Source organism: Ambystoma mexicanum, chromosome 1q (genome assembly GCF_040938575.1).
Source record: "Ambystoma mexicanum isolate Mex_15411 chromosome 1q, UKY_AmexF1_1, whole genome shotgun sequence".
Classification (NCBI taxonomy): Eukaryota; Metazoa; Chordata; class Amphibia; order Caudata; family Ambystomatidae; genus Ambystoma; species Ambystoma mexicanum.
Window position 1 is genome coordinate 1278698797 of NC_090922.1, and position 26360 is coordinate 1278725156.

The 26360-nt window shown below is 45.3% G+C and overlaps 1 protein-coding gene across 1 annotated transcript in view; it reads right to left on the minus strand.

Moving 5' to 3' along the window:
• PRKAA2 (protein kinase AMP-activated catalytic subunit alpha 2) overlaps positions 1-26360 on the minus strand; it is a 531203-nt gene that overhangs the window by 299460 nt on the left and 205383 nt on the right. The window contains exon 2 of the mRNA XM_069642111.1: positions 869-1010. Within this exon, the coding sequence (XP_069498212.1) occupies positions 869-1010 (142 nt within the window). The remainder of the gene's footprint in view (positions 1-868; positions 1011-26360) is intronic.

A 26360-nucleotide genomic window follows, 5' to 3' on the forward strand; every position in this document is an offset into this window, starting at 1 on the left:
TCCTGCGGGAACGTGGCTACATATATTTGTATTGTCCATCAAAGTGTGCTCAGACTTTTTCACTTTGTACTTTGAGGATTGTTTTGTAGCACCAGGAAGCACGGCATCCATTTAGAAAATTGCAGTGCACAAAGAAGGTCTTTCAAAAGCACCGACCACATATGCTTAAATGTCCATTGTATTCTTCAGTTTTCCAACTTAATTGTGTTCAATAATAATTAACTCATTATCGGAAGAGCCTTACTGGAAGACAATAAAAGTCTTACTAAGCGCAATACTATTGGTGCTAATGACGAGTGATCTTTGACCCGGTTATTTAGTGTAATAGCCGTACATAAAGATCAAGCGGATTTGATGAAAGGACTCGGAGCAGCGTTTTATGGTTAACAAACATTTTTCAGAAATTGAATCTCATACAATCGCAGTTTCACAAACCACCGGTAGCACTGAGGCATAACACAAGTATGACCATCATTGGCAAAACCAACAGTTTTGGCTTGTGTGAGGGCTTGGGAGTGGCATTTTCCAGGAACTGCTATACATGTACTACCTTGACATACAATAGCATCAGCTGGCAATGATTACAATACCTGTGAATATTATTCAGTACCTGGTAAATGGCAAATGCTTATCTACTGCCTATACAAGAGCCAACACAATTGAGTTTGTCAATGCTAGCAGGAATGCAGTGTAAGGGACAGATGCAAGGGCACAAACTAATTATAAATCAACTGGCCAAAGGCACACTTTGTAAAGACGGATTTAATAAATCACCTTCTGGCTAATAGGCATGTCCAAAAAACTTAAATGTGTCTAAACCAAATTATCATAATTACATTTAAGATGGAAAAGGCCAATCATTACTTACAGTTTAATAATGTGTGGATGTCGAAAGAGTTTAAGGTTCTGAATTTCTTTTTTGATTTTCCCAACAACATCTAGATTACGGATTTTCTGGCGGTTTAATATTTTCACTGCCACTTTATGTCCTGTTAATTGATGTTCACCAACTGTTGAAGAAATAATAACTTGTTACAAAAAACAGTCATTATAACAATTGCTTATCGAAATGTTACACAATTATTCATCATCAACCAAATTGACAAATTTCTTTTGCAGTCATTTTGAAAGTTATCTATTGGTCACATATTCACAGCTGCAAAATGGGGTGAATGCCAGTAAGCTAATTAGAGCATTACCATGGCACCACTGATTTCAACATTTCCTCATGCTCTGTGCCCATCACTTCAATATCCTTCAAAAAATACTACTTAATTTGCAATTATTGGTAGTTGTACGGATTACCTTCGATAATTAAACATGTAATGAACGTTTTTATGGCGCTGCAATCAGATGCATTGATAGTATTATGATTATAGTTTGCACTGCTAAAATAGGCACTGAAAGGTCTGAAGAATACAAACACGGGTGATAACTCACACATGCTTCAAACCCAATGTCAGATACCATTCTTCATTCCTTACAACTGAAAAGTCAACAGATAAAACGGAAATAGTTGTCAGGTGTAAATGGAGAATTAAGTATTGGTTCTAGGATCGCAACCATGTTTGCTGTGCGCTAAAATAAAAAAAGCTAACACATATGTGAAATATGCTGCAGTAAAGCCTGACAATCCAGTGCTGTAGAGGCCTTCATCACATGTCTTTGCCAACGCAACAGTTCTTACCAAATGCTTGGTATGCCCATCTAGTAATTTTATCAACAACAGTTTCGATTTATGATCAAATCAAAAGGGTTACAATTGACAATGTATTTGTGACTAGGATTGTGTATACACACGTGTTTGCTCTTATGGCTTGATAAGATTTGGCTTGGTGAGATGAAGTTTCAAGAATAATATTAGTGTACTACATATAGCCAAGATCAAGACTGTATAAGTTCAAACCGTGAAGCATAATTTGTACAAAGTACCCGATGTACATGCTGTAACTGGGGTGGAAGAGGAGGTATGTGTGTGTATATATGTGTGTTGTCCTTAAAAATTCCACGTGTGACTAGTCCTTTCTCTTTTGTTTCTACCCCAATCACTCCCCCTTGTCACCTACAACTTGGTCAATATAGGGTACATTTGTCTGGCTGGTGGGTGCAGAGGTTTGTGGGGCATTCCTTGCAGACATCAGTTGGTACTTGACAGTGACTGACTTGAACGGGATGTATGTTCTGTCGGTTTTATAACAAAAATGTTTGGTTTTCAAGACTTTCTTTGCAGTGTGTACCTGTTTGCTGTAATGTTTTTATTGTCAGTTATCATTTGTTAGGATGTTGACTTTATTGCTATTCTTTACTGAAGCTATGCATTGGACTGTGGTATTTGAGGTTGCATTTTGAAATATGACAACCGACACATACTGGCTTATCCAATGCTGGTTTCCTGTGTCCATTGCACATTCCAAAGAAGTTTTGCATGTATTAGCCCCAGATGCTGTACATATTTCACCGGTTGAGGTTGCAAAGAGGGTTGACACATGATGAGACGGATCACATGGATAAGAAAAAGGGTAAAATCAAGTGCACACTTTGGGATCAAGATTATAACAACAGTGCAAATAGATGCCGGCATGAGAACTACTTTGAACAGTTGTCAGTCCATTGCTCTCTACTAGGGTAAAGAGCCAAGTAAAAATGATATTCCCCCAAGTATGCATTGTTTGGACTATGATAGCAGATACGAAACAGGTGTGCTTGCATGGACACAATCATGGCATTATGTTGTGCCGTGATGTGCTAGCTTGCTTTACACAGCATGTTGCACATAAAGTTACCATGTTAAGATACGGTAACACTGTGAATGATCGATGCAATATATTCCATTGAAGTTCTGGAGCTGGCAATGGCACTCATTATATCCCTGAGGGAGATATCTTCCTCCATGGAATCTGACTCAGATATTTGCAGCCGCTCCGGGGAGCGAGTCGATGGTGTGGTAGCGTACTGCTCAATTCTGCTCTGCGTAGAGGTTTTCTTGGGTTTACCTTTCCCCATTTCCGGGTATCTGGTCTGGTGTCGGTAGGGGTTCGTCCCAGGCAAGGCGGGAGAGGACAGCGACGGGGTGAAAGGGCTGATGGTGCTGCTAGGCCGGGGGTGCTTTCGCCGAGTCCTGGTGCCATGTGGATGGAGTTCCCAAGTGCCTGCGCCAGTTGTGGTGTTGATGTTCCAGTGTCACTTTATGACCGGAGTGACTACCGGTCACCAGGACCTTCCCAGGACTGCCCTGGATACGGACATGTACGTACGTGTGCTCAGGCAGTAATGGTCATCTCACACTATTCAGCAATACTTTGCAGTACACCCTCGTTGAAGGTGCTTGCCTTGTTCAGCTGGAGGAGGTAACAGCAATTCGGGGCAGCAGTTATTTTCCCAGCGCAGGGGTCACCCACTCATTGGGTCCTCTTGTCTTGTGTCTAGCAAACGTCTGAGTCCAGTTTAAGCAGAGCGCTAGTCCGTACACCCATACAGTTCAGGAGGTGATTGATGACCAGCGGGTGCCTACTGGGTTTGTGATAGTTCCGATCATGCAATTCTGTTTGCTCTATTGAGGCTACCCAGCTCGTTCCGCACAGAGGTGGAGCGCAATTCCGCTTTGGTCGCATGCCCCTGTAGTGGAATATCACTGCAGGCAAAGTTCTCAGTGTTTTTAGTCGTGTGATCAATTCAGGCGCATACAATAGGTACACAGATGTCCTCCACAACCAGGGCAAGGTTTCTACAACTGTTCCGGGGTGTATTCACTGCAGTCTGCAACAGACAGTGTTGGGGCAGCTCTGTACAGTTGAATTTCGCTCTGTTGCCCACCGCACCTTTACTTAGTGATGTTGTGTGCCTCATCCAGTCTGTTTATATGAGGGACCAGAGTGCACGCCCTGCGCTTGCACCTGTTGTCTTGTGGCTCCCTTCTCTGGGTGGGGCAGGGTCGGGATGGTGGTGATTCACGTGCACTCCCGTTATTTCTTGCTCCTGGTACAGGGCTAGTGTTTTTTTCCGCTCTTGATCCCCTGCCGCCAGTTGCTCAGTTGCTTGTTTGCCCCTGTACTCGATTCCTCCAGGCCTGCCCCGTAGATCTAGGGGGACATCAGGGATCCGGCAGGGCCACCCCAGTGAGCAGGTAGGGGTTGGCGGGGGGGCAGACAGTGTCTTCAATCTCGAACCTCCGCCCGCTGCCACCCCCCTCTCCTTACCGCCTAGTTGTCTTCTGGAGTGGAGGAGCAGGTGTTAATGGCTGCAGGACGTGGAGGACATTGCAGGTGCTCTACACAGTGCGGAGCGCCCGCGCTGTTGCAGGCAATTTAGCAGACTGTGTCGGCTCCGTTCCTGCATCACTGCAGTGCCTGGTGAGCAGGCCTCGGCGTGTCCCAATGTGTGAAGGACACCGATGGGGGTGAGTTAGTCATGGTCGAACGTGTCTCCGCAGTCACAGAAGCCGGCTCAGCGCCGCACCGCCCCGCGGCTCCCCGCGGGAAACACCCCGGCTCTCCTCAGCCTCCGGGAGCAGCCAGGGCACAGCAGGTTGTGCGATGCCACCTCAGGGGGAAGGAGCGCTGGCTCCGCAGTACGTGCGCAAGCTCGCACAGGGGGTGGGGGTCGGCAGGCGCTCTGTGCCCTCGCCGGTCCCACACGTCCATAGGCACCAGCAGGATCGGTGTCTCGCTGCTGCAGGCGATCCCCAAACACCCGGGCAAAGCTTGTTTCCTCCTCCTCACAGCTTGCCCCCCACTGCCACGTCTCGTTTCTTCTGTCCTCCGCCTACAGCGGTCCCGCTGCGGCCATCTTGGGTGCGTTGCGCGGCACAGAGACGCGGCTACAAAACTTCGATTTCTTCAGGATCGTACTTCATTTCTGCTCCGCTTTCGCTGGAATCGATGCAGCATATATTCACACAGCTGTAGGAAGAGTTTGGACCGTCTACAGTGTTTAGATGTGCAGGATGGATGCAGGATCTGGCTGGCGACACGCCCCGAGAAAAGCACATTGTAAACTAGTGATATCTTTAATGGAGCTTAACCCTATACACTATAAGAATGGGGAACACACCTGATTTACAATTGTTAGGTGAATATATATATATATATATACATATATATATATATATATATCAGTGAAAAAAACTTTGTTAAAGGGACGTTATGGTTAACAGTCTTCACAATATAGAAGAAAAAATGGATGTATTGTTGGATAATTTTAATAATTTAAAAACTTTTGTAGAAAATCATTTCAAACCAAAAACCTTGTACCATTGCCCCATATGTATTTGTGCCTCCTCACCATATCCCAGTCAATTATCCCCAAACCCTCTCCATAATCCAAAATGTTTTGATGAGACTTCCATCCCTTCTTCACCTAATACCAATCATGTTGAAACCCCAAATTCTCCTGTTTTTGTTTCTGTTTCTGCCTCACCTTCTCTGTCATAAATTATGAATATATGTTAAATAAAGTTTAATTTTTATATTGTATTGTTAATAGTTTCCGTTTTTTATTTTTTAAAAAACAATAAAAGTGTCCGCGGACAGTGCGAGTGTTCTGAAATGTTCGTACATAAACGAAAATGGAGGTGTCCTGAAGAACACCACACCTGTTCGTACTGTTCGCTAGCAAGTTGAAACTGTTCTAAGAACACACGTGGTGTCCTGAAATGTTCATAAAGAAACAAAAATTAAAGTGTTCTAAAGAACACTATATCTGTCTGTAATGTTCGCTATCAACTTAAAACTGTCCTAAGAACACAATTGGTGTCCTGAAATGTTCGTAAATAAACGAAAATGATGTGTCCTAAAGAACACTATACCTGTCCGGGACTGTTCGCTAGCAAGTTCAAACTGTTCGAAGAATGCTATTGGTGTCCTGAAATGTTCGTACGTAAATGAAAATGGAGGTGTCCTGAAGAACACTATACCTGTTCGTAGTGTTCGCTACCCAATTGAAACTGTTCTAAGAACACAATTGGTGTCCTGAAATGTTCGTACATAAACGAAATTACACGTGTCCTGAAGAACACTATATCTGTCCTTACTGTTCGCTACCAAGTTTAAACTGTTCTAAGAACACACGCGGTGTCCTGAAATGTTCGTTTCACGTGTGACGCACTTTTAATTACTTCAGAACCCGAACAGTGTCTGTAGGACATCAATGCGCATGCGCTAACCAATCTCTGTGCACTTGGTGTCCTGCGGACAGGCGCTTCCTTCGCGGACTAGTTTGCGCTCATCGTGTGTCATGAAATGCGGACACTGTTCGTGTCCCCGAACAATTTAAAAGTACATTTTCAGTTAATCCATAATATTTTTCAATAAAATCTCACCATGGCACAAGTCCCACATAGCAATCTTGAGTTTCTATATACCTTTTGAAACTTTCCGATACTTTTTTTGTGTTTGATCTGTCCGCGGACAGGGCGCATGTCCGCGAACCGCGCACAAGCACCCCTATAAAAGACCACGCCCAAGAGCTTATTCCCATTGTGTTTCTGGCTATTCTTCAGAACACAGTGATTTTTGCTGCCACCTGCAGACTACACCATCATCGAGATGGCATCCTTGGCTGCTGAACTGCCACTTGGTGCTGCACTTGCTTCAGCACCACCCCTAGCCCCTCCACCACCACCACCTCCCCAAGGGCCTGAAGAGGGGAACAGGAGTGAGGATGCGGAGGAGGAAGAAGAGGATGATGAGAATGAGGTAGAGGAAAACCCTACTACCCGGACTAGGCGTGAGTCTTGGGTGTGGCGGTTATTTACAATTCATGGCAATGTTCCTAAGGCTTGTGCGAACCGTGTTACCTGCAATGAGTGCAAAATGATACACAGTCGCGGGAAGCACGGTAAGTACAGCTTTGGGACCACTACTATGAAGCGACACCTGAGGTCATTTCACTCTGGGGCTATTCGCAGGGTTGTACCTTGCGAAGAACGTAGCAGGTTGATTTCATCCTCTGTTTCTGATCCTGTCACTACAAGGACCACCTCTGTGGGACAGCGTCTTCCTCAAGCTGCCTCACAGGCCATACAGAATGCTGATGACCCTTACCTTTCGAGAGTCACAGTTGTATGTATGTACTGTGATACAGTACTCTGCAGGGGGGAGCGACTTCGGAGTGCTTTTGAGACTATTGTCTCAGAGCACGAGAAGACCTGCTCACTACCCAAATAAAACCCACTCTACTTCTTCCTCTCTCAGCTCGCCCTTTCTTATCCCTGTGGTTGGTATCCCCCCCTTTACCCTCCTTTACCCTCCTCTCCTAGTGTGTCGTGTCTGAAAAACCAAAAAAAAATACAAAATTACAAAAATCAAAAAAAAATAAGGCTCTTTTCAGAGCCGCCTTTCCCAGTTAAAAAATAGAAGTGAAAATAAATGCAGCAGGGCTCTTTGTATTTTTTAGAAGTCCGCAGACAGTTCGCGAACATTAAAAAAATTGGGTTGCTACTCCATCACAAACATTGTAATTTTCTCTGGAAAAAAAGTGGTGGCTCTGAAAAGAGCCCTTGGGTGGTGTTTGTAAGTCAAAAATTGTAAATGCTTAACATCTACTTCAAAATCGTTGTTGTAATTTCAAAAAAGGTTGCAATGCATTTTGTACATTTCTCAGAAAAATCTGATTGCCAGCATAAGAAAGATGGACTCCATCTCTGCGAAAAATGTATGTACTACAAAACATAATATTTTCATTGTGAAAAATCATTGTGCCAAAATCTCTTAGAAAGGCACAAACAGCCTTATTAACATTGCGCCTTGCTTTTTCCATTTGTGGACCAAATGAAAAAGAACGAAGCCACATTTGTCTCTGCGCAATCCGTGAAAATATCACTTGAGAATTACTTCAGGTATGCATATTTTCTGTATAGTAGATGAACACATTTTCAAACAGACTTTTACCTTGTAAAATCTGCAAAATGAATTTACTGTACTTTTTTCAATTTCCTAAAATCAACTATCACTTATAAATCTTTATACTTTTTACTTTCTTTATGCACACACACTCAAATCATGTTAAACTAACATTTTTTAAATGAAATATATAGACTACATATATTCAAACAAAATTGCATGCAAACACAATCTATGTTTAAACCTTTATAAAAATACTTATACAATTTCATATTTTTTGTTTTTATTTATTTATTTACTTAATTACTTTAAATTAGACATGACATTGAGGCGCTATTACCTAGAACAGTTTACTTACAGAAATAGTGGTATTCACTAATATATTATAAATTTCACAAGACAGAGTAAAGATATTTATTTTTTGCTACAGTTAGTCATTCAATACAATTTGTTCATTAAGAACATATCATATGTACTGTACTGATGCAATGTATCTTATGTAAATAAATTAGTTTAATGGTTTTAAAGAAGGCACTGAGGATTTCAATTAAAAAAATCAATTTCTAAATTAAAAACAGTGCTATATACAAACAAAGTTACTAATTTGAAGCTTTTACAATTGCAGTGAAGACCAGTTTCCTGAAAAGAAGCAGCCGAATTCGAAGAAGAAAGAAAAACTAAGAAGTGACCTGTTAATTTAAAAAATAAGTAAGTAAAATATCACCATAATATTTGTATTATTAATCAAATATACTATAACGTTAATACGAGCTATTTCGGTTTCTAAAAATAGAGATTTTGTACCATTTTGTCCAAAAATGTCCATGTCTTAAACAGCAATTTACCGCCAGAATGGCCCACAAATTTCTATTTTTGGACACACAAATTACCCAACTGAACCACTACAATGTTCATATTATAGAACAAACAACTGTTTTAATTGTATACATTAGATTTACTATTTGTACTTTTCCACACCACTAGCTTACTTTTTCATTGTCATCTGAACCCCAGTTTAGTAACACATAAATTCAAGAATACCTATCCCTACTAGTTTTAGTTCCCAATGCACAATCACACACCATTACATACATCGTTAACATTTTACTCAAACACTCATGCACACAGCACACATACATTCCAGAACACCCCAACCTATATCTTCTTTATTTTTTTCAACAGACCCTAAAGAATGCCTACCAAAAGTCAAGTCCGTAGAAAGCAATGCAAAAGTAGAGCAAATGAAAATAAAGGTGTCCAACATAAGCATCCATCTCTAGCAGAATTTGTAAAAAAAGTTGAAACAAAACAGCTAATACAATCATTTAGTGAAACACAAGAAGTTTCAAGTACAACAACTTCGCTTCCTCTATCACAATGTAAAACAAACCAAAAAACAATTAACAGAAAATCAGCTATCAGTACAGATAAAACTACTTCTTCAAATTTTAATAAAGTGCAAAGTAAGCATACCAAGAAAGGTATTTTAGCCAAAATGTACCGTCACAAAGTCCTTCAAAATCTTATAAAAACAGGAGAGAAATCAGGTTCAAAGCTTAAAACCTATCCTAGGAAATTAATCTTAGAAGCATTGATGGACAGTGCAATTCTTCTCAAAAGAAATGTATTTATTTTACTGTTAAACAAAATGAAACCACTAACAAAACTAATAACTAAATTACAAAAAAGACTTCTCAATAAGCGAAATATCAACAGAAAGAACTTCTTAAGTATCAGCGGAGGTGAATGGAATCACACTACAAGCACAGAACCATATTTTAATGAAGAAGCGTACAAACAAAAGCAAATGAATACAATTGCCATACATAGCAGTGGTCGAGGTTATGAAAAAGTGAATAATACCATAATGGAACAAGAAGTACTTCTTACAAAAATATCCCCTGAAAACTTAGAATTACCCCTCCATTCAACTGAATCAGAACGTCTAGTGTACAAATGGCCATGCACGTCAATGTGTAACATTCCCAAACAATGTTTCAAATCTTTATGCCAATTCTTCAATAAATATGTAAAAAGCAAAGACAAAATCAAAATTAAATTACTGCAAAATATAGCTAGTGCGCAAGTACACAGGACTACAAGGACATTCATTGGCCTGCATTACAGGACCTACTTGTAAAACCACTTTCCATGATATCAAAAGGATATCAACACATCATTCAACTATAAGAAATCTAGTCTATAAACTGTACTATGCTAAAAGTCCTGCTTTAGCACTAGCAAAGTTAAATAACATCCTTCTACATGGTACAGCAAAAGACCTACTTGAAGAAATTCACTATATCCAGAAAAAATATTTTGGAAGTGAAAGCCATTTACAGAATGAAATAGCTTTAACCAATTAAGCAACAATTCTACACATGGCAACCTTTTGCTAAACACATACAAAAAAGAAATACTAAAATTTAAAAGTACATCAGCTGAAGTACCAAACCATGTATGTGTATGTTGCCGTAGAATTTTTTATAAAAGTATCACAAAAACTGTGGACCTATCATACAAAATAGAAGACAATGAAGATTCTAAATGGTTTGAATTAGCTCTCTACCTTGTAGCAGAAAACAAATATGAAATAACTGAGCCCTTAATACTTTGCAGTTATTGCACTACAAAACTTGACAACAACCAAACTCCTTCACGTTCTATCACAAATAATTTGGAATTATACCCAGTACCAAAACCTCTACAACAACTTAATTTATATGAGAGCATCATAATTCAAACAGTACACCCATTTCAAGCAATAATACGCCTTCAACCAAAAACAGCAAAATTACCTCCCTCTGAATTGGTAAAAGGCATTCGTGGAAAAGTAGTTTATTTACCATTAAATCTAAAAGAAAATGGGCATAATCTAGGAGTGCAACGTCCAATGCACCAATCTTTAATTAGTAAATGGAGTACCTACAAAAGACAAAAAAATATGGCAACAGCTGGTAGATTTATATAAAGTTAGACAAGCCTTCCAATATCTTAAAGAGAATAATGAATATTACAAAGAAATTAATATTGAAGAAAACTTGAAAGATACAACTGAAATAATTCAAGAAACACAAGAAGCTGGTCAATTTGAGCTACTAGATTCTGCTACAATATCAAATACTTTAGACCATTATACAATTCATCCTTTGCACTGTAATGACACCGTACAAGATGTACTGGAAACTTACCAAATGCGTCAAACAAAAGGATCGCCAATCAGTATATGGGAAAAAAGTATAGAAGCACGTGCTTTTCCTCTACTCTTTCCTACTGGCAAAGGAGGAAGGTATGATGATAGACCTATTCAAATATCAGCTTCAGAATACCGCTCATTACGGATGTATTCTGAAGATCCCAGATTTAGACAAAATGTGGAATACATATTGAACCTACCCTTTGAAAGTGAACTAGCAACTTTATGTTACGGAGTTGCACACATATTAAAATCAGGATCACACTTTCAAAATATGACAGCTACACAATTATTAGAGAAAGTGCAACAAAAGGATGAGGTTTTACAATCAAATATTACAAATCTATTAGCAAATATGCGTGGTACTAAAGAGTACTGGTTTCGACGTCATGGAGATGTACGTTGTATGATCAGAAACCTTGGCCCACCCACTTGGTTTGTTACATTAAGTTGTGCAGAATATGCATGGGAAGATTTACATGATATCCTACGCATAACAAATAAAAACAAAACAAACATAGATATTCTAACACCTGGAGAACTTTGTTCTTTGGATCCTGTTAATGTTTCAAGATATTTTCACCATCGCTTCATTGCTATGCTACATTTTATTTGTAATAAAACTGTTGCTCCCCTTGGAGAAGTACAACACTTCTTTTGGAGAAAAGAATACCAAGCCAGAGGAGCACCACATATCCAAATGCTTTTATGGATTAAAGATGCTCCTAAATTTGGTCAAGACAGTGATGCCACTGTTTTACAGTTTATTGAATAATATGTCACTTGTGAAATTCCATCAGAAGCCACAAATAGTGATCTTCATGCACAAATTTTACAATTTCAAAGACACAAATGTGGAAAATATTGTCCTCGCAAATACAAAAACAAAGGCAAATACTTCACCAAATGCCGATTTGGGTTCCCTAGACCAGTTACAAATACAGGTCAAGTAAACAACCTCATGTCTTCAGTTAGACATAGTGTTAAAGGTAAGTCACCTAAAAATACATATTACATAAAAAGAAAAGAAGAAGAAGAAAAATATATCAATGATTTTAATGCAATCATTGCCCACTTATGGAATGCAAACATAGACGTGCAGTACATTGCAGACAATTCTACTGCAGTTGCACGATATGTCACAGCATACTTAACTAAAGCAGAAAAGACAGAGCTCCAATACCTCTGGAATGACCTGCCATCAGATAAAACAGTATCTCAGAAATGATACAGCTTAGGCATAAAAATGCTCACCCATAGAGAATGTGGATCTTATGAAGCAGCTGATCGTTTAACTGGTACTTCATTGTATGGTAAATCTGAAAATATAGTATGGCTAAGTCTTGGTCCAGCTAAATCTAGAAAAAGAGTTCTAAAATCATATGAAGATATAGAAACAATAGCCAAGACATTTTAAAAAACAATTTATTGGACACATACTACCCAAACAGAAGTAATACTTTGGAAAACATGTGTCTATACCAAATAGCCCAAAACTACACATACAAAAATAATATGAAACCTGATGAAAAAAAAGGTAAATATAGAGTGACAGACTGTGAAGGCAGCTTAGTTAAACTCACTAAACCAAATTTAATTAATCATATCAAATTGTCATTGAAGACTCCTCAACATAAAGAAGTATATTACATGTCCCTGCTACAACTCTTCAAACCATGGAGAAAAGAAGAACAATTACTAGATAACTATGACTCATATGAGGATGCTTTCAAAGCAAATGAAAGCACTATAACTGATGTAAACTTTACACAGTACAAAACAATGTTGCAAGTAGAAAACACCATGTGTCAGTATGAAGATAAGGAAGACTTAACTATACTACAATCAAAACTAAACAATGAGCAAAGTAGCATTTTTCAAGAAGTAACAAAACAAATTGCACATGGTGTAAAACATGAAAATAAAGAGTGTTCCTGCCATAATTATAAACCTATACTACTGTACGTCATTGGTGAAGCTGGTTCTGGCAAAACATTCCTAATCAAAATCATTAGTAAGTTCCTTCAACAATTGACAAACAACAAACTGTCAGCTGTTGTCACTGCCCCCACAGGTTTAGCTGTCTACAACATAGGTGGTGTTACATTACACCGATTACTACTATTACCAGTAGAACACCAGAACAAATTAGACTATTACAAACTTTCTGCAGAAGTTGCAATGGAATTACGCAGAGTATTGAAACAAATGAAAATGCTACTAATAGATGAAGTGAGCATGGTCTCCAACCTGATGTTAGCTTTGATTCACTTCAGATTACAAGAAGTACTCAAAACAGACTATGAAGAGCTCTTTGCAGGAAAACACATTATTGTTTTTGGAGATCTGCTTCAATTAACACCAGTAAAAGGTGAACCTATTTTTAAAACATTAGGGCACAAACTCTGCCGTAAAACTGTTGGCAGCATTGGAAGTGTCAACCTTTGGCAACATTTCCAATAGAGAGAATTAACAGAAAACATGTGCCAATCTGCAGATCTAACTTATGCCAACATTTTAAAAAGTTTGAGAGTTGGTATACTTTCTAAAGAAGCAGAAGCAACATTGAAAACCCGGCACATTAATGCACTTTATGGCGATAATGTATGTGCTACAGATGTTATGGAACAATTAGCCCACAAAAATGTCAATTGTATGGCCTTAATGCCAACTCTTGCAAGCTGTCTCAAATTCAATGAAATAATGTTAAGTAAAGAAATGCAACGAATAATGGAAATTAGCGCCACAGACAAACTAGATATACATGGTATGACACTACCCATGTGTGACCAAGCCACAAGAAGACTAAATAATTTAGAAAAATCAATCTCAAACACAACAGGCTTAGAAAAGATGTTAAAATGATCCTTAAATTGCAGAGTAATGCTTAAACGTAACCTTGACGTGGACCAAGGACTAGTTAATGGAGCACTGGGTACAGTTGTTGGCTTTCAAACATACCCACGTGACAACAAAATTCAGTTTGTCAATATACTCTTTGACAAACTTTCAGAAGTAAAACGGATAGGACGCTCAACAGCTAGATTCCTTCTCTTCAAAGATATGTATGTACGCAGAGAACAATTTTCTCTAACTCTTGCATACGCAGTCACGATTCATAAATCACAAGGTCTTACCATAGACAAAGCAATGATAGATATTGGTAACACAGTCTTTAAAGAAGGCATGAGCTACGTAGCACTATCACGCTTACGTACACTTGACGGTCTATTTCTAATCAACTTTGATGCAAGTAAAGTAAACGCTGATATTCCTTGCATTTTAGAATATTATAGACTTCGCTCACTATACACTCCCCATCTAAACACATAGTCTGTTCCACAAAAACTAAAACGGTGTAAAAGAAAACTAAATCAAACAGAAATGCAACAGGACGTCACTGCAAATCCTCCAAAGAGAGTAAAAGAAACTAATACTTCATCAAGTACCACAAACAAAAAAGAATCAATTAGAGAAAGTAAACCAGGTACTTCTTTAAAGAAGGAAGACAAACTCCAAAAAAAGCAGTTAGATACAGAACTACCTGGACCATTTAAATTCTCAAATATAGTTGGTGTAAGTTGCTATGCAAATGTAGCAGTGAATATTCTATTTCAATTACCACCAATTGTTGACAACATTTACTTACACTTTAGAGACCCATTGTGTATGCAAATGTTAGTACTTCATAGAAACGCAAAAAACAATCCTGATAACACATATAGTGTTTATGGAATAAGACAAGAATTGGACTACTGTGCTGGAATGGTGAAATTCACTATAAACTCACAGGAAGATCCACAAGAATTTTTAATGTACTTACTACAAGTACTGGAAAACAAAAACATACCTATAAAGGAAATCTTCCAGATTTCATACATGTGGAAACATACATGCACTCTGTGCAACAATGTGACACAAGAAGAAATTCCCAATGAACGCTTCATATATATATATCAATACCAAATTGTTAATCCATTCCATTTCAGCAACTTGTACAAAATGCAAACCATGGTAGATTATGCTCTACCTGCAATTCAGATAATCGCTCCACGTTAGTAATACAAACACATAGTAAATACGTAATACTAATGCTTCTACGTTACAATGCAGATGGTACCAAAAACAACTGCAAGCTGACTGGATTCACACATAGTCAAATATCACTTGGTAAGAAAACCTTCACAACAATAGGTATAATCTACCACGCAGGAGCCACAACCAATTCAGGGCACTACACGGCATATATAAAAAAGAAATGTGGATGGTTTGAATGTAATGATAGTACCATTACTCTAAAGCAGAGATTACCAGCAAATCTTACAAACGCATATTTGATGTTCTTAAAACCAAAATTTGATAAATAAACTGTATTTAAACCTTTAAGTAAATTTGTGTTAAAAAAATATAAACTGTTAGAATACTCCAAAAGCTATCTAACTGCTCAAAGATTCTACAACAACTAATCAGATAAATGAATACCACTAAATTAGACCACAAAATACACAGCTAGAATACGCCAATTGGTATCTAACTGTCCCAAAATTATAAATTTGTGTTAAAATAATATAAACTGTTAGAATACTCCAAAAGCTATCTAACAGCTCAAAGATTCTACAACTAATCAGATAAATGAATACCACTAAATTAGGCCAAAAAATACACAGTTAGAATACGCCAATTGGTATCTAACTGTCCCAAAATTTAACAATATCCAAATAGATAAATCAAAACCACTAAAATATATTAAAAAAATAGACAGTTAGAATATGCCAATTGGTATCTAACTGCTCCAAAATTTTATAATATCAAAACAATTGAAGAATCTGTTACTGCTCCAAAAAAAATACAACAAAGCAAAGTATAAAGCATTAGCCAGAAACAACAAGTGAACACTGAAAACAAACAAACAAATAAACTGTAGCATAACAGAAAAGGTTTTTTTTTTTAATCTAACATGGATTTTTTTTTCTCCCACAGACCCAATGATTTTAGCAACAAATACAGAAACTGAGCAAATTGCACAGTACTCTGATTTGTACTCTACTAAATATGAGGGTCGAAAAAAAATAAAAGTATATTGCTTATACAATGTAATAAGTCATTACTAAATACTAATACTAACATGCTATTTTCTTTTATCACAGAAATGAAGAAGAAAAACATGGACTCCCATTTCTAGACCAAACAGTAAGTATACAATAATAAGGACAACCATAGCAGCATATCACATCCATAGTATCTAATACCTTTGTTCCTTATACATTTGGTTTTCACCCAAAGTTATAAGCAAATATGAATGTGATATGCTGCGGTGGTTGTTGCCAGGGCACACAGTCTTGGGTGCATGGCCAAATGGCCATGCACCCAAGACTCTATGCCCTGGCAACAACCACCGCAGCATATCACATCCATAGAGTCAAACATTTCAACTATGATCTATGGGAAACTTTTAATGTCCGCGAACAATGTGAGTGTTCTCAGAACACTTTGAACTTGCCAGCGAACAATACGGACACCGTTTTCAGGACACCCCCTACGAACATTTCAGAACAACGCGATAGTTCTTAGAACACTTTCAACTTAACAACGAACAATACGGACAGCGTCTTAAGGACACCCCCTACGAACATTCCAGGACACCGGGAGTGTTCTTAGAAACGTCTTCAGAACACCACCATCTTGTTTATTTGCGAACATTTCAGGGCACCGCGAGTGTTCTTAGGACACATTCAACTTGACAGAGAACAATACGGACAGCGTCCTCAGGACACCCCCTACGAACATTCCAGGACACCGGGAGTGTTCTTAGAAGCGTCTTCAGAACACCACCATCTTGTTTATTTGCGAACATTTCAGGACAACGCGAGTGTTCTTAGGACACATTCAACTTGACAGAGAACAATACGGACAGCGTCCTGAGGACACCCCCTACGAACATTCCAGGACACCGGGAGTGTTCTTAGAAGCGTCTTCATAACACCACCATCTTGTTTATTTGCGAACATTTCAGGACACCGCGAGTGTTCTTAGGACACATTCAACTTGACAGAGAACAATATGGACAGCGTCCTCAGGACACCCCCTACAAACACTGCCCGGACACCGCAAGTGTTTTTAGAAGCGTCTTCAGAACACCCCCATTTTGTTTATTTGCGAACATTTCAGGACACTGCAAGTGTTCTTAGGACACATTCAACTTGACAGAGAACAATACGGACAGCGTCCTCAGGACACCCCCTACGAACACTCCCCGGACACCGCGAGTGTTCTTAGAAGCGTCTTCAGAACACCCCCATTTTGTTTATTTGCGAACATTTCAGGACACCGCGGGTGTTCTTAGAACACATTCAACTTGACAGAGAACTATACGGACAGCGTCCTCAGGACACCCCCTACGAACACTCCCCGGACACAGCGAGTGTTCTTAGAACAGTTTCACTTTGCTTGCGAACAAAACGGACACATATTGAGTCCTTAGAACACCCCCCAGTCAGTTTATTTAGAACATTTCAGAACACCCGTGATGTCCGCAAACAAATCGAACACAAAAAGAACGTCTAACACATAAAAAACACAACTTTCATCCTATCTCATACACTCCCACCCTCCCCAAACACTCCTACACACCAACACACTCTACTAAATACACATTTTGAACAAAGTTTCACCCCGCTGTCGGCGGACGTCCGTGAATCCAAGATGGCGGGCGCTACCGAAAAATCTGACGCGCTTCACGCTCCACGCCATCCAATCAGCGAACACGTTGCATGTCCGCGAACATCACGCAAGACTATTGGCCAATCAGGACACTGTCCGCGGAGCGAACAGGGAAGTGTGTCCGCGAACCGAACACAGATATCAGTCATTTTTTTTACCTACTTTTTGGTCATTTTAAAAAAAAACTACTGGACGGATTTTCAACAAATTTGCAAAAGCACGCTTTCGGGACCAAGCCGCTGCTCCTGGTCCAAATTTGGTGGAAATCCGTCCAGCGGTTTGGGCTGTAGGCGCGAGCAAAAATTTATTCCCATTCAGTCTATGGGAAAAAAAAAAACGTTTTGGGACCCCCCCTATAACTTTGCCCCCCTGGACGAATCCTCACCAAACTTTGCAAGAAAATTCAGAGTGACCCAAATACTTTTTTTTGCAAAGTTTGGTGAGGATCCGTCCAGGGAATGCGAAGTTATAAGCCACCCAAAAAGTGCTCTTCCTATGGAAACAGCAATTTAACCATAATCCCCATCTAAACACATATTCTTTTCTACAAAAACTAAAACGTTGTAAAAGAAAACTAAATCAAACAGAAATGCAACAGGACGTCACTGCAAATCCTCCAAAGAGAGTAAAAGAAACTAATACTTCATCAAGTACCACAAACAAAAAAGAATCAATTAGAGACAGTAAACCAGGTACTTCTTTAAAGAAGGAAGACAAACTCCAAAAAAAGCAGTTAGATACAGAACTACCTGGACCATTTACATTCTCAAATATAGTTGGTGTAAGATGCTATGCAAATGTAGCAATGAATATTCTATTTCAATTACCACCAATTGTTGACAACATTTACTTACACTTTAGAGACCCATTGTGTATGCAAATGTTAGTACTTCAAAGAAACGCAAAAAACAATCCTGACAACACACATAGGGGCCGATTCATGGAACAAACGTGCGCCGAAAATCTACGCGCAAGTAGGCGCAAGCAGGCGCAAGCAGGCGCAAGCGGAAAAAAACAGGCGCACGCGCACGCGCGCGATTCATGGAAGTCCCTGCGCGTGTTCACCGCGCGATGTGCGCCAAACCCGTGCATGGCGCACAAGTCACTGCAACATCGCGAAAGGCGTGCGCGACGGTGCGCGACGCGCACAGTGAAAGCGCACAACCTCAGCGCACACAGCAGAAAGTGGGCGGGACATGGGGCGTAACGCGCGGAATGGGGAACAACACGCGAAAATAAGGGCGTAACTGGGGATGCACTGCACGGAAGCAGAGGTAACGCCCACACGCACACGAACCACACGTATTCATGGAATGGAATAGGGCAAACCCACGCACAGCCAAAGCCGCGCACAAGCTGAAACACGTCCGCCACACGAAGGCAGGCGGTAGAGTCCCAGCGCATCAAAAAAGTGGCGCCGCGGGAAGTAAAATACGCGATTGAGCGGGGTACGTGTATTCCGGGGGTGCGCGGGAAGTTACACACGCGAATGAGCGGGCTACGTGTATTCCGGGGGTGCGCGGGAAGTGACACACGCGATTGAGCGGGGTACGTGTATTTCGGGGGTGTGCGGGAAGTTCCACACGCGATTTGGCCGGGTACGTGGATATCAGGGGTGCGCGGGAAGTTCCACACGCGATTTGGCCGGGTACGTGGATTTCGGGGGTGCGCGGGAAGTTCCACACGCGATTTGGCCGGGTACGTGTATTTCGGGGGTGCGCGGGAAGTTCCACACGCGATTTGGCCGGGTACGTGGATATCAGGGTGCGCGGGAAGTTCCACACGCGATTTGGCCGTGTACGTGGATTTCAGGGGTGCGCGGGAAGTTCCACACGCGATTGAGCGGGGTACGTGTATTTCGGGGGTGCGCGGGAAGTTCCACACGCGTTTTGGCCGGGTACGTGGATTTCAGGGGTGCGCGGGAAGTTCCACACGCGATTGAGCGGGGTACGTGTATTTCGGGGGTGCGCGGGAAGTGACACACGCGATTTGGCCGGGTACGTGGATTTCAGGGGTGCGCGGGAAGTTCCACACGCGATTGAGCGGGGTACGTGTATTTCGGGGGTGTGCGGGAAGTTCCACACGCGATTTGGCCGGGTACGTGGATATCAGGGGTGCGCGGGAAGTTCCACACGCGATTTGGCCGGGTACGTGGATTTCGGGGGTGCGCGGGAAGTTCCACACGCGATTTGGCCGGGTACGTGTATTTCGGGGGTGCGCGGGAAGTTCCACACGCGATTTGGCCGGGTACGTGGATATCAGGGTGCGCGGGAAGTTCCACACGCGATTGAGCGGGGTACGTGTATTTCGGGGGTGCGCGGGAAGTTCCACACGCGATTTGGCCGGGTACGTGGATTTCAGGGGTGCGCGGGAAGTTCCACACGCGATTGAGCGGGGTACGTGTATTTCGGGGGTGCGCGGGAAGTGACACACGCGATTTGGCCGGGTACGTGGATTTCAGGGGTGCGCGGGAAGTTCCACACGCGATTGAGCGGGGTACGTGTATTTCGGGGGTGCGCGGGAAGTTCCACACGCGATTTGGCCGGGTACGTGGATTTCAGGGGTGCGCGGGAAGTTCCACACGCGATTGAGCGGGGTACGTGTATTTCGGGGGTGCGCGGGAAGTGACACACGCGATTTGGCCGGGTACGTGGATTTCAGGGGTGCGCGGGAAGTTCCACACGCGATTGAGCGGGGTACGTGGATTTCAGGGGTGCGCGGGAAGTTCCACACGCGATTGAGCGGGGTACGTGTATTTCGGGGGTGCGCGGGAAGTGACACACGCGATTTGGCCGGGTACGTGGATTTCAGGGGTGCGCGGGAAGTTCCACACGCGATTGAGCGGGGTACGTGTATTTCGGGGGTGCGCGGGAAGTTCCACACGCGATTCGGCCTGGTACGTGGATATCAGGGGTGCGCGGGAAGTTCCACACGCGATTTGGCCGGGTACGTGGATATCAGGGGTGCGCGGGAAGTTCCACACGCGATTTGGCCGGGTACGTGGATTTCAGGGGTGCGCGGGAAGTTCCACACGCGATTGAGCGGGGTACGTGTATTTCGGGGGTGCGCGGGAAGTTCCACACGCGATTTGGCCGGGTACGTGGATATCAGGGGTGCGCGGGAAGTTCCACACGCGATTGAGCGGGGTACGTGTATTTCGGGGGTGCGCGGGAAGTTCCACACGCGATTTGGCCGGGTACGTGGATATCAGGGTGCGCGGGAAGTTCCACACGCGATTTGGCCGGGTACGTGGATTTCAGGGGTGCGCGGGAAGTTCCACACGCGATTGAGCGGGGTACGTGTATTTCGGGGGTGCGCGGGAAGTGACACACGCGATTTGGCCGGGTACGTGGATTTCAGGGGTGCGCGGGAAGTTCCACACGCGATTGAGCGGGGTACGTGTATTTCGGGGGTGCGCGGGAAGTTCCACACGCGATTCGGCCTGGTACGTGGATATCAGGGGTGCGCGGGAAGTTCCACACGCGATTTGGCCGGGTACGTGGATTTCAGGGGTGCGCGGGAAGTTCCACACGCGATTTGGCCGGGTACGTGGATTTCAGGGGTGCGCGGGAAGTTCCACACGCGATTGAGCGGGGTACGTGTATTTCGGGGGTGCGCGGGAAGTGACACACGCGATTTGGCCGGGTACGTGGATATCAGGGGTGCGCGGGAAGTTCCACACGCGATTGAGCGGGGTACGTGTATTTCGGGGGTGCGCGGGGAGCAGCACACCCTCTACAGTGTACCCTCTACACCCTCCACGGCCCCTGCAGGTGGCTCACACCACAGGGGCCTACCCAGCACATGTCCTGCAGGCACCCCATCCACCATGGCCATGCCCACCAGCCAACCCACATATCAACTAGCACTACTGCCCACCAACGCATGTCCCCCTGCACCCCCAGCCACCAGGGGCAGCCTCCAGCAGGCCCCCACCCATGTCTCCCCCCACCCCCCAGCAGTGCAGGGGCAGCCTCAAACAGGCCCCCACTCATGTCCCCCTGCACCCCCACCCCCTAGCATCCAGGGGCACCCTCCACCAGGCCCCCACTCATGTCTCCCACCCCCCAGCACTGTGGGGCACCTGCCAGCAGGCCCCCACCCATGTCTCCCACCACCCCCACCCCCCCAGCATCCAGGGGCACCCTCCACCAGGCCCCCACTCATGTCTCCCCCCACCCCCACCCCCCAGCAGTGCAGGGGCAGCCTCAAACAGGCCCCCACTCATGTCTCCCACCACCCCCACCCCCCCAGCATCCAGGGGCACCCTCCACCAGGCCCCCACACATGTCTCCCAGCACACCCACCCCCCCAGCATCCAGGGGCACCCTCCACCAGGCCCCCACACATGTCTCCCAGCACACCCACCCCCCAGCATCCAGGGGCACCCTCCACCAGGCCCCCACACATGTCTCCCACCACCCCCACCCCCCCAGCATCCAGGGGCACCCTCCACCAGGCCCCCACTCATGTCTCCCACCACCCCCACCCCCCCAGCATCCAGGGGCACCCTCCACCAGGCCCCCACACATGTCTCCCAGCACCCCCACCCCCTAGCATCCAGGGGCACCCTCCACCAGGCCCCCACTCATGTCTCCCACCACCCCCACCCCCCAGCCACCAGGGGCACCCTCCACCAGGCCCCCACTCATGTCTCCCCCCACCCCCACCCCCCAGCAGTGCAGGGGCAGCCTCAAACAGGCCCCCACTCATGTCCCCCTGCACCCCCACCCCCTAGCATCCAGGGGCACCCTCCACCAGGCCCCCACTCATGTCTCCCACCCCCCAGCACTGTGGGGCACCTGCCAGCAGGCCCCCACCCATGTCTCCCACCACCCCCACCCCCCCATCATCCAGGGGCACCCTCCACCTGGCACCCACTCATGTCTCCCATCACCCCCACTCCCCAGCAGTGCAGGGCACCCTCCACCAGGCCCCCACTCATGTCTCCCACCACCCCCACCCCCCAGCCACCAGGGGCACCCTCCACCAGGCCCCCACTCATGTCTCCCCCCACCCCCACCCCCCAGCAGTGCAGGGGCAGCCTCAAACAGGCCCCCACTCATGTCCCCCTGCACCCCCACCCCCTAGCATCCAGGGGCACCCTCCACCAGGCCCCCACTCATGTCTCCCACCCCCCAGCACTGTGGGGCACCTGCCAGCAGGCCCCCACCCATGTCCAACTCATGTTCCCCACCCAACATGTCATCACAGTCCAGATCCCTGGTCTCTATGGTCAGCCCCCAAATGCAAAACACCCACCCGAGTATTGCATCCACCCACTCATATTCTGCAATTACATCACAGAACACCAATTGCAAGTTCCAAAACAAACACATGTCCCTCACATACACCCAATGGGTGTCAGTGAATCTCAAAACACATAACATGAAATGCATGAAAACAATGAGACACCACACATTGAAGTGCAACAAATAAATAATGTATTAAAGGAAAGATGAATAGAAACAAAAATGAAGAAACTGAAATGTGAATGGAAAAAAATGAAAAGAAGCATGTCCGTCCAAAAAAAAGAAAAAATCAAAGAATATAGAAATCCAAAGTAATGTACTACAAAGTCAATGTCCACCAAACAAAATCCAATGTGAAAAAAAAACATAAGCCATTGATCCATGGATAATTCAAAAAAAAAAATATGTCCAAGTCCACAACTATGTACAAAGCAAGAAGCCAGGGTCCATCATCCCAACAAAATAAAGGAAACCTAACTAACTACACTAACTAATAAAAAAAACTATATACAAAAATGTGGCCAATGTCCAAAAGGTCCAAATGAAATAAAAACAAAAATGAAACTTAACACTACCTACATAACTATGTACAAGGGCAGCGGGCTAGTTCCACGGCTCACTTCTGGATGTGCCGGGCCAGGGCATCATCGAACTCCTCCTCTATGTCCCGGAGGCGGTCCACCTCCATGGCCCCGAGGGTCCGCAGGGCCGTCGACGTGTCCACCTCCAAAGCCCTGCGGATTGCCTCGAGGCACTCGACCCGCCTCAGGGCCCTCTGCATGGAGTTCTCCGCCCTGACCATTGAGAGCCGTGCCTCTTCCGCCCGCTGCCGCTCCGCATCTATGGCGTGGCCCAACCGCTGCCACACGGAAGACACTTTTTGTCCTGGGTCCTCCTGCCCTCCGGCCGATGCCTGCCCCTCCGATGTCGAAGGCCCCGAGCCTTCATGGCTCCCACCATGGAGCTGCTGCTGCTGTGCCTCTGCCCCTGCACTGCCTCCTGCTGCCTGCACATCCTCCGCCGGCTGGGGTGCAGTCGTTGACGTGGCCACCCCTGCTGGACGTCCGACTCCCGACTGTGGCAGGGATGCCTCCTCCACCAGCCTGGCCGCACCGTCAGAGGCAGCTCCACAGGGCACCCAGGTGACTGATGGGTGGGAAGATGGCACAGAGGACGACTGGCGCGTAGGGGGTCCAGCTGAGGAGGGGGTCGTGGCAAGCCCCATCAGACGGAGGAATCCGGCCTGGGTGACCTGTCCCAGCAGGCTGACGTGGTCAACGAGCCATTCGAGATGACCTGCAGTCTCTTCATGAAAAGACTGCAGGTCGCCTCGCATGGCCCGTTGACGCAACGCCACTCCAGCCAGGACAGGCTCAACCCGGGCCTGGATAGCCACGTCCGCAGGCAGGGGAAGGCCAGTTGACGTCAGCTCATCCCCTGCCTGAAAACTGGTCTGGACATGGGCATCCCTGCTGGTGCAAGATGATGCAGGGACAGGATCAGAGACAGGATTGCACACAGGCACCTCCGCGGCGGCCTGTGCTGCCTCCTGTCCCTGGTCCTGCACTGCACCACTAGCACCAGTGGGATCCCCACCCCCAGACCCCGTCTCCGGTGCTTGCACGGCCTCCTCCTCCACCAAACCCCCCACCAACCTGGATGACTCTGTGCCATCTTCCCCCGTTGGGCCCTGTGGGGTCCCAGCTGCCCCTTCTGCTGCCGAGGAGTCCAACTGCAACCTCCGCCTCTTGGACCTCCCCCCGGCAGCTGCGGCCTGGGACGCGGCACCGGACTCCTCACTCCCCGACGAGATGACAACCTGGGAGGGGAGCCGGGCCTTGCGTCTCCGGCTGGCGGTCGGATCCCCGCCGCTGTGCTCCACAGCACCTTCTCCGCCCTCTTCATCAGTTGACGCTGCAGACAGGGAGAAACAAAACACAGGCATCAGGGCACTGTACAATGTACACATACACACATGACAGTTGTACATGAGTGGCATTGGCAAACCTCTGACATGTCATCACAATCCCCAACACACATGTCATTACAACTTGCACACACGAGCCATACCACAGCCATGTTGCAACTGCCAACACCATCCATACACATACAACAGCATCAGCAGGCAAAGGTGAGCCAGACATCACATGCAACACAGGAAGTGCACCACACATGTACACACACCACCACACTTGCATGCATGTGTACACCTCTGCTAAGTGTCGCAGTGTTCAGACGGGCATCCATGTCACATCTGCCAATCAGGCTTCCACATACCGCTGTCACATGCATCCATGTTGCATCACTGTTGCACCCTTGTCAAATACACACACATGCACATGTACACAGCGCTGATACAATCAGCTGAAAACAACATACATGCGTGACATCACGGACATGTCTACTCACATACACATTCATACAGACTTGTGTGCCCACACAACTGCATTTGGCATGCAAGCCCACACACACAGGCACCATCCATGTCTCACACATTACAGCCCTCGCATGTGTCAGCCCCACGGCCCTGTACACCCGCACCCATATTCGACCCCATACAAACAGATGTGCAACCTGCACACTACTGAACAATCACCACACGCACTGCTCACAATCAGGATGCATGTACACTCACCGCTCGACTCCAGACGGGTCTGCCTCTCAAGGACCTGGACGTGGAGCGCTGGGGATATGTGTTCCAGGACCCTCATCTGTTCTTCCGACAAGTGGCCCCGGCGCCCCTTGGCATCCGCTGCCTTCAAGAGGCGCCGGGCCTTGGTCAGGGTCCTGGACCTGAAGTCCTCCCAGCGCTTCTTGACATGTTGGAAGTCGCGGACTGCCACCCCCTCCGCGTTGATGGCAGTCACGATGTCAGTCCAGATCCGAGTCCGTCCTTCCTTGTCGGCGCGGCAACTTCCGAAGAGGGCATCATACTGGCCCAGGACTTGCTCCACCAGGACACCAACTTCGGTGGCACTGAAGCTGGTGCCCCTCTGCCTCTCTGGCCGGGGGTTGTCAGTGGTCACAGATGGAGTTGGCCCCGACATGACAACCCCAGAGGCAGGAGTGGGTGGGCAACTGGGTCCTGGGGCTGGGCTGTGGAGCGATGGAATCCCAGTCGGGAGTCTTTGGTTCCAGCAGGGGTGGTCACACCAACAGCACCCCTGGCTGATGTGCAGGCAGCAAATGGCAGGGCACGTGGGCAGCAGGCAGTCAGGCAGCAGCAGATGGCAGGTGGGAGCGTGCTCGGGGCTCTGGGGGGCAGTAGTTCGGCCTTCTGGGCAGGAGCGTGGTCTTCCGTGTGCTTACGCGTGGCCAGCTTGATACGGAGTGATTAGGCACGTGAAAATTCTG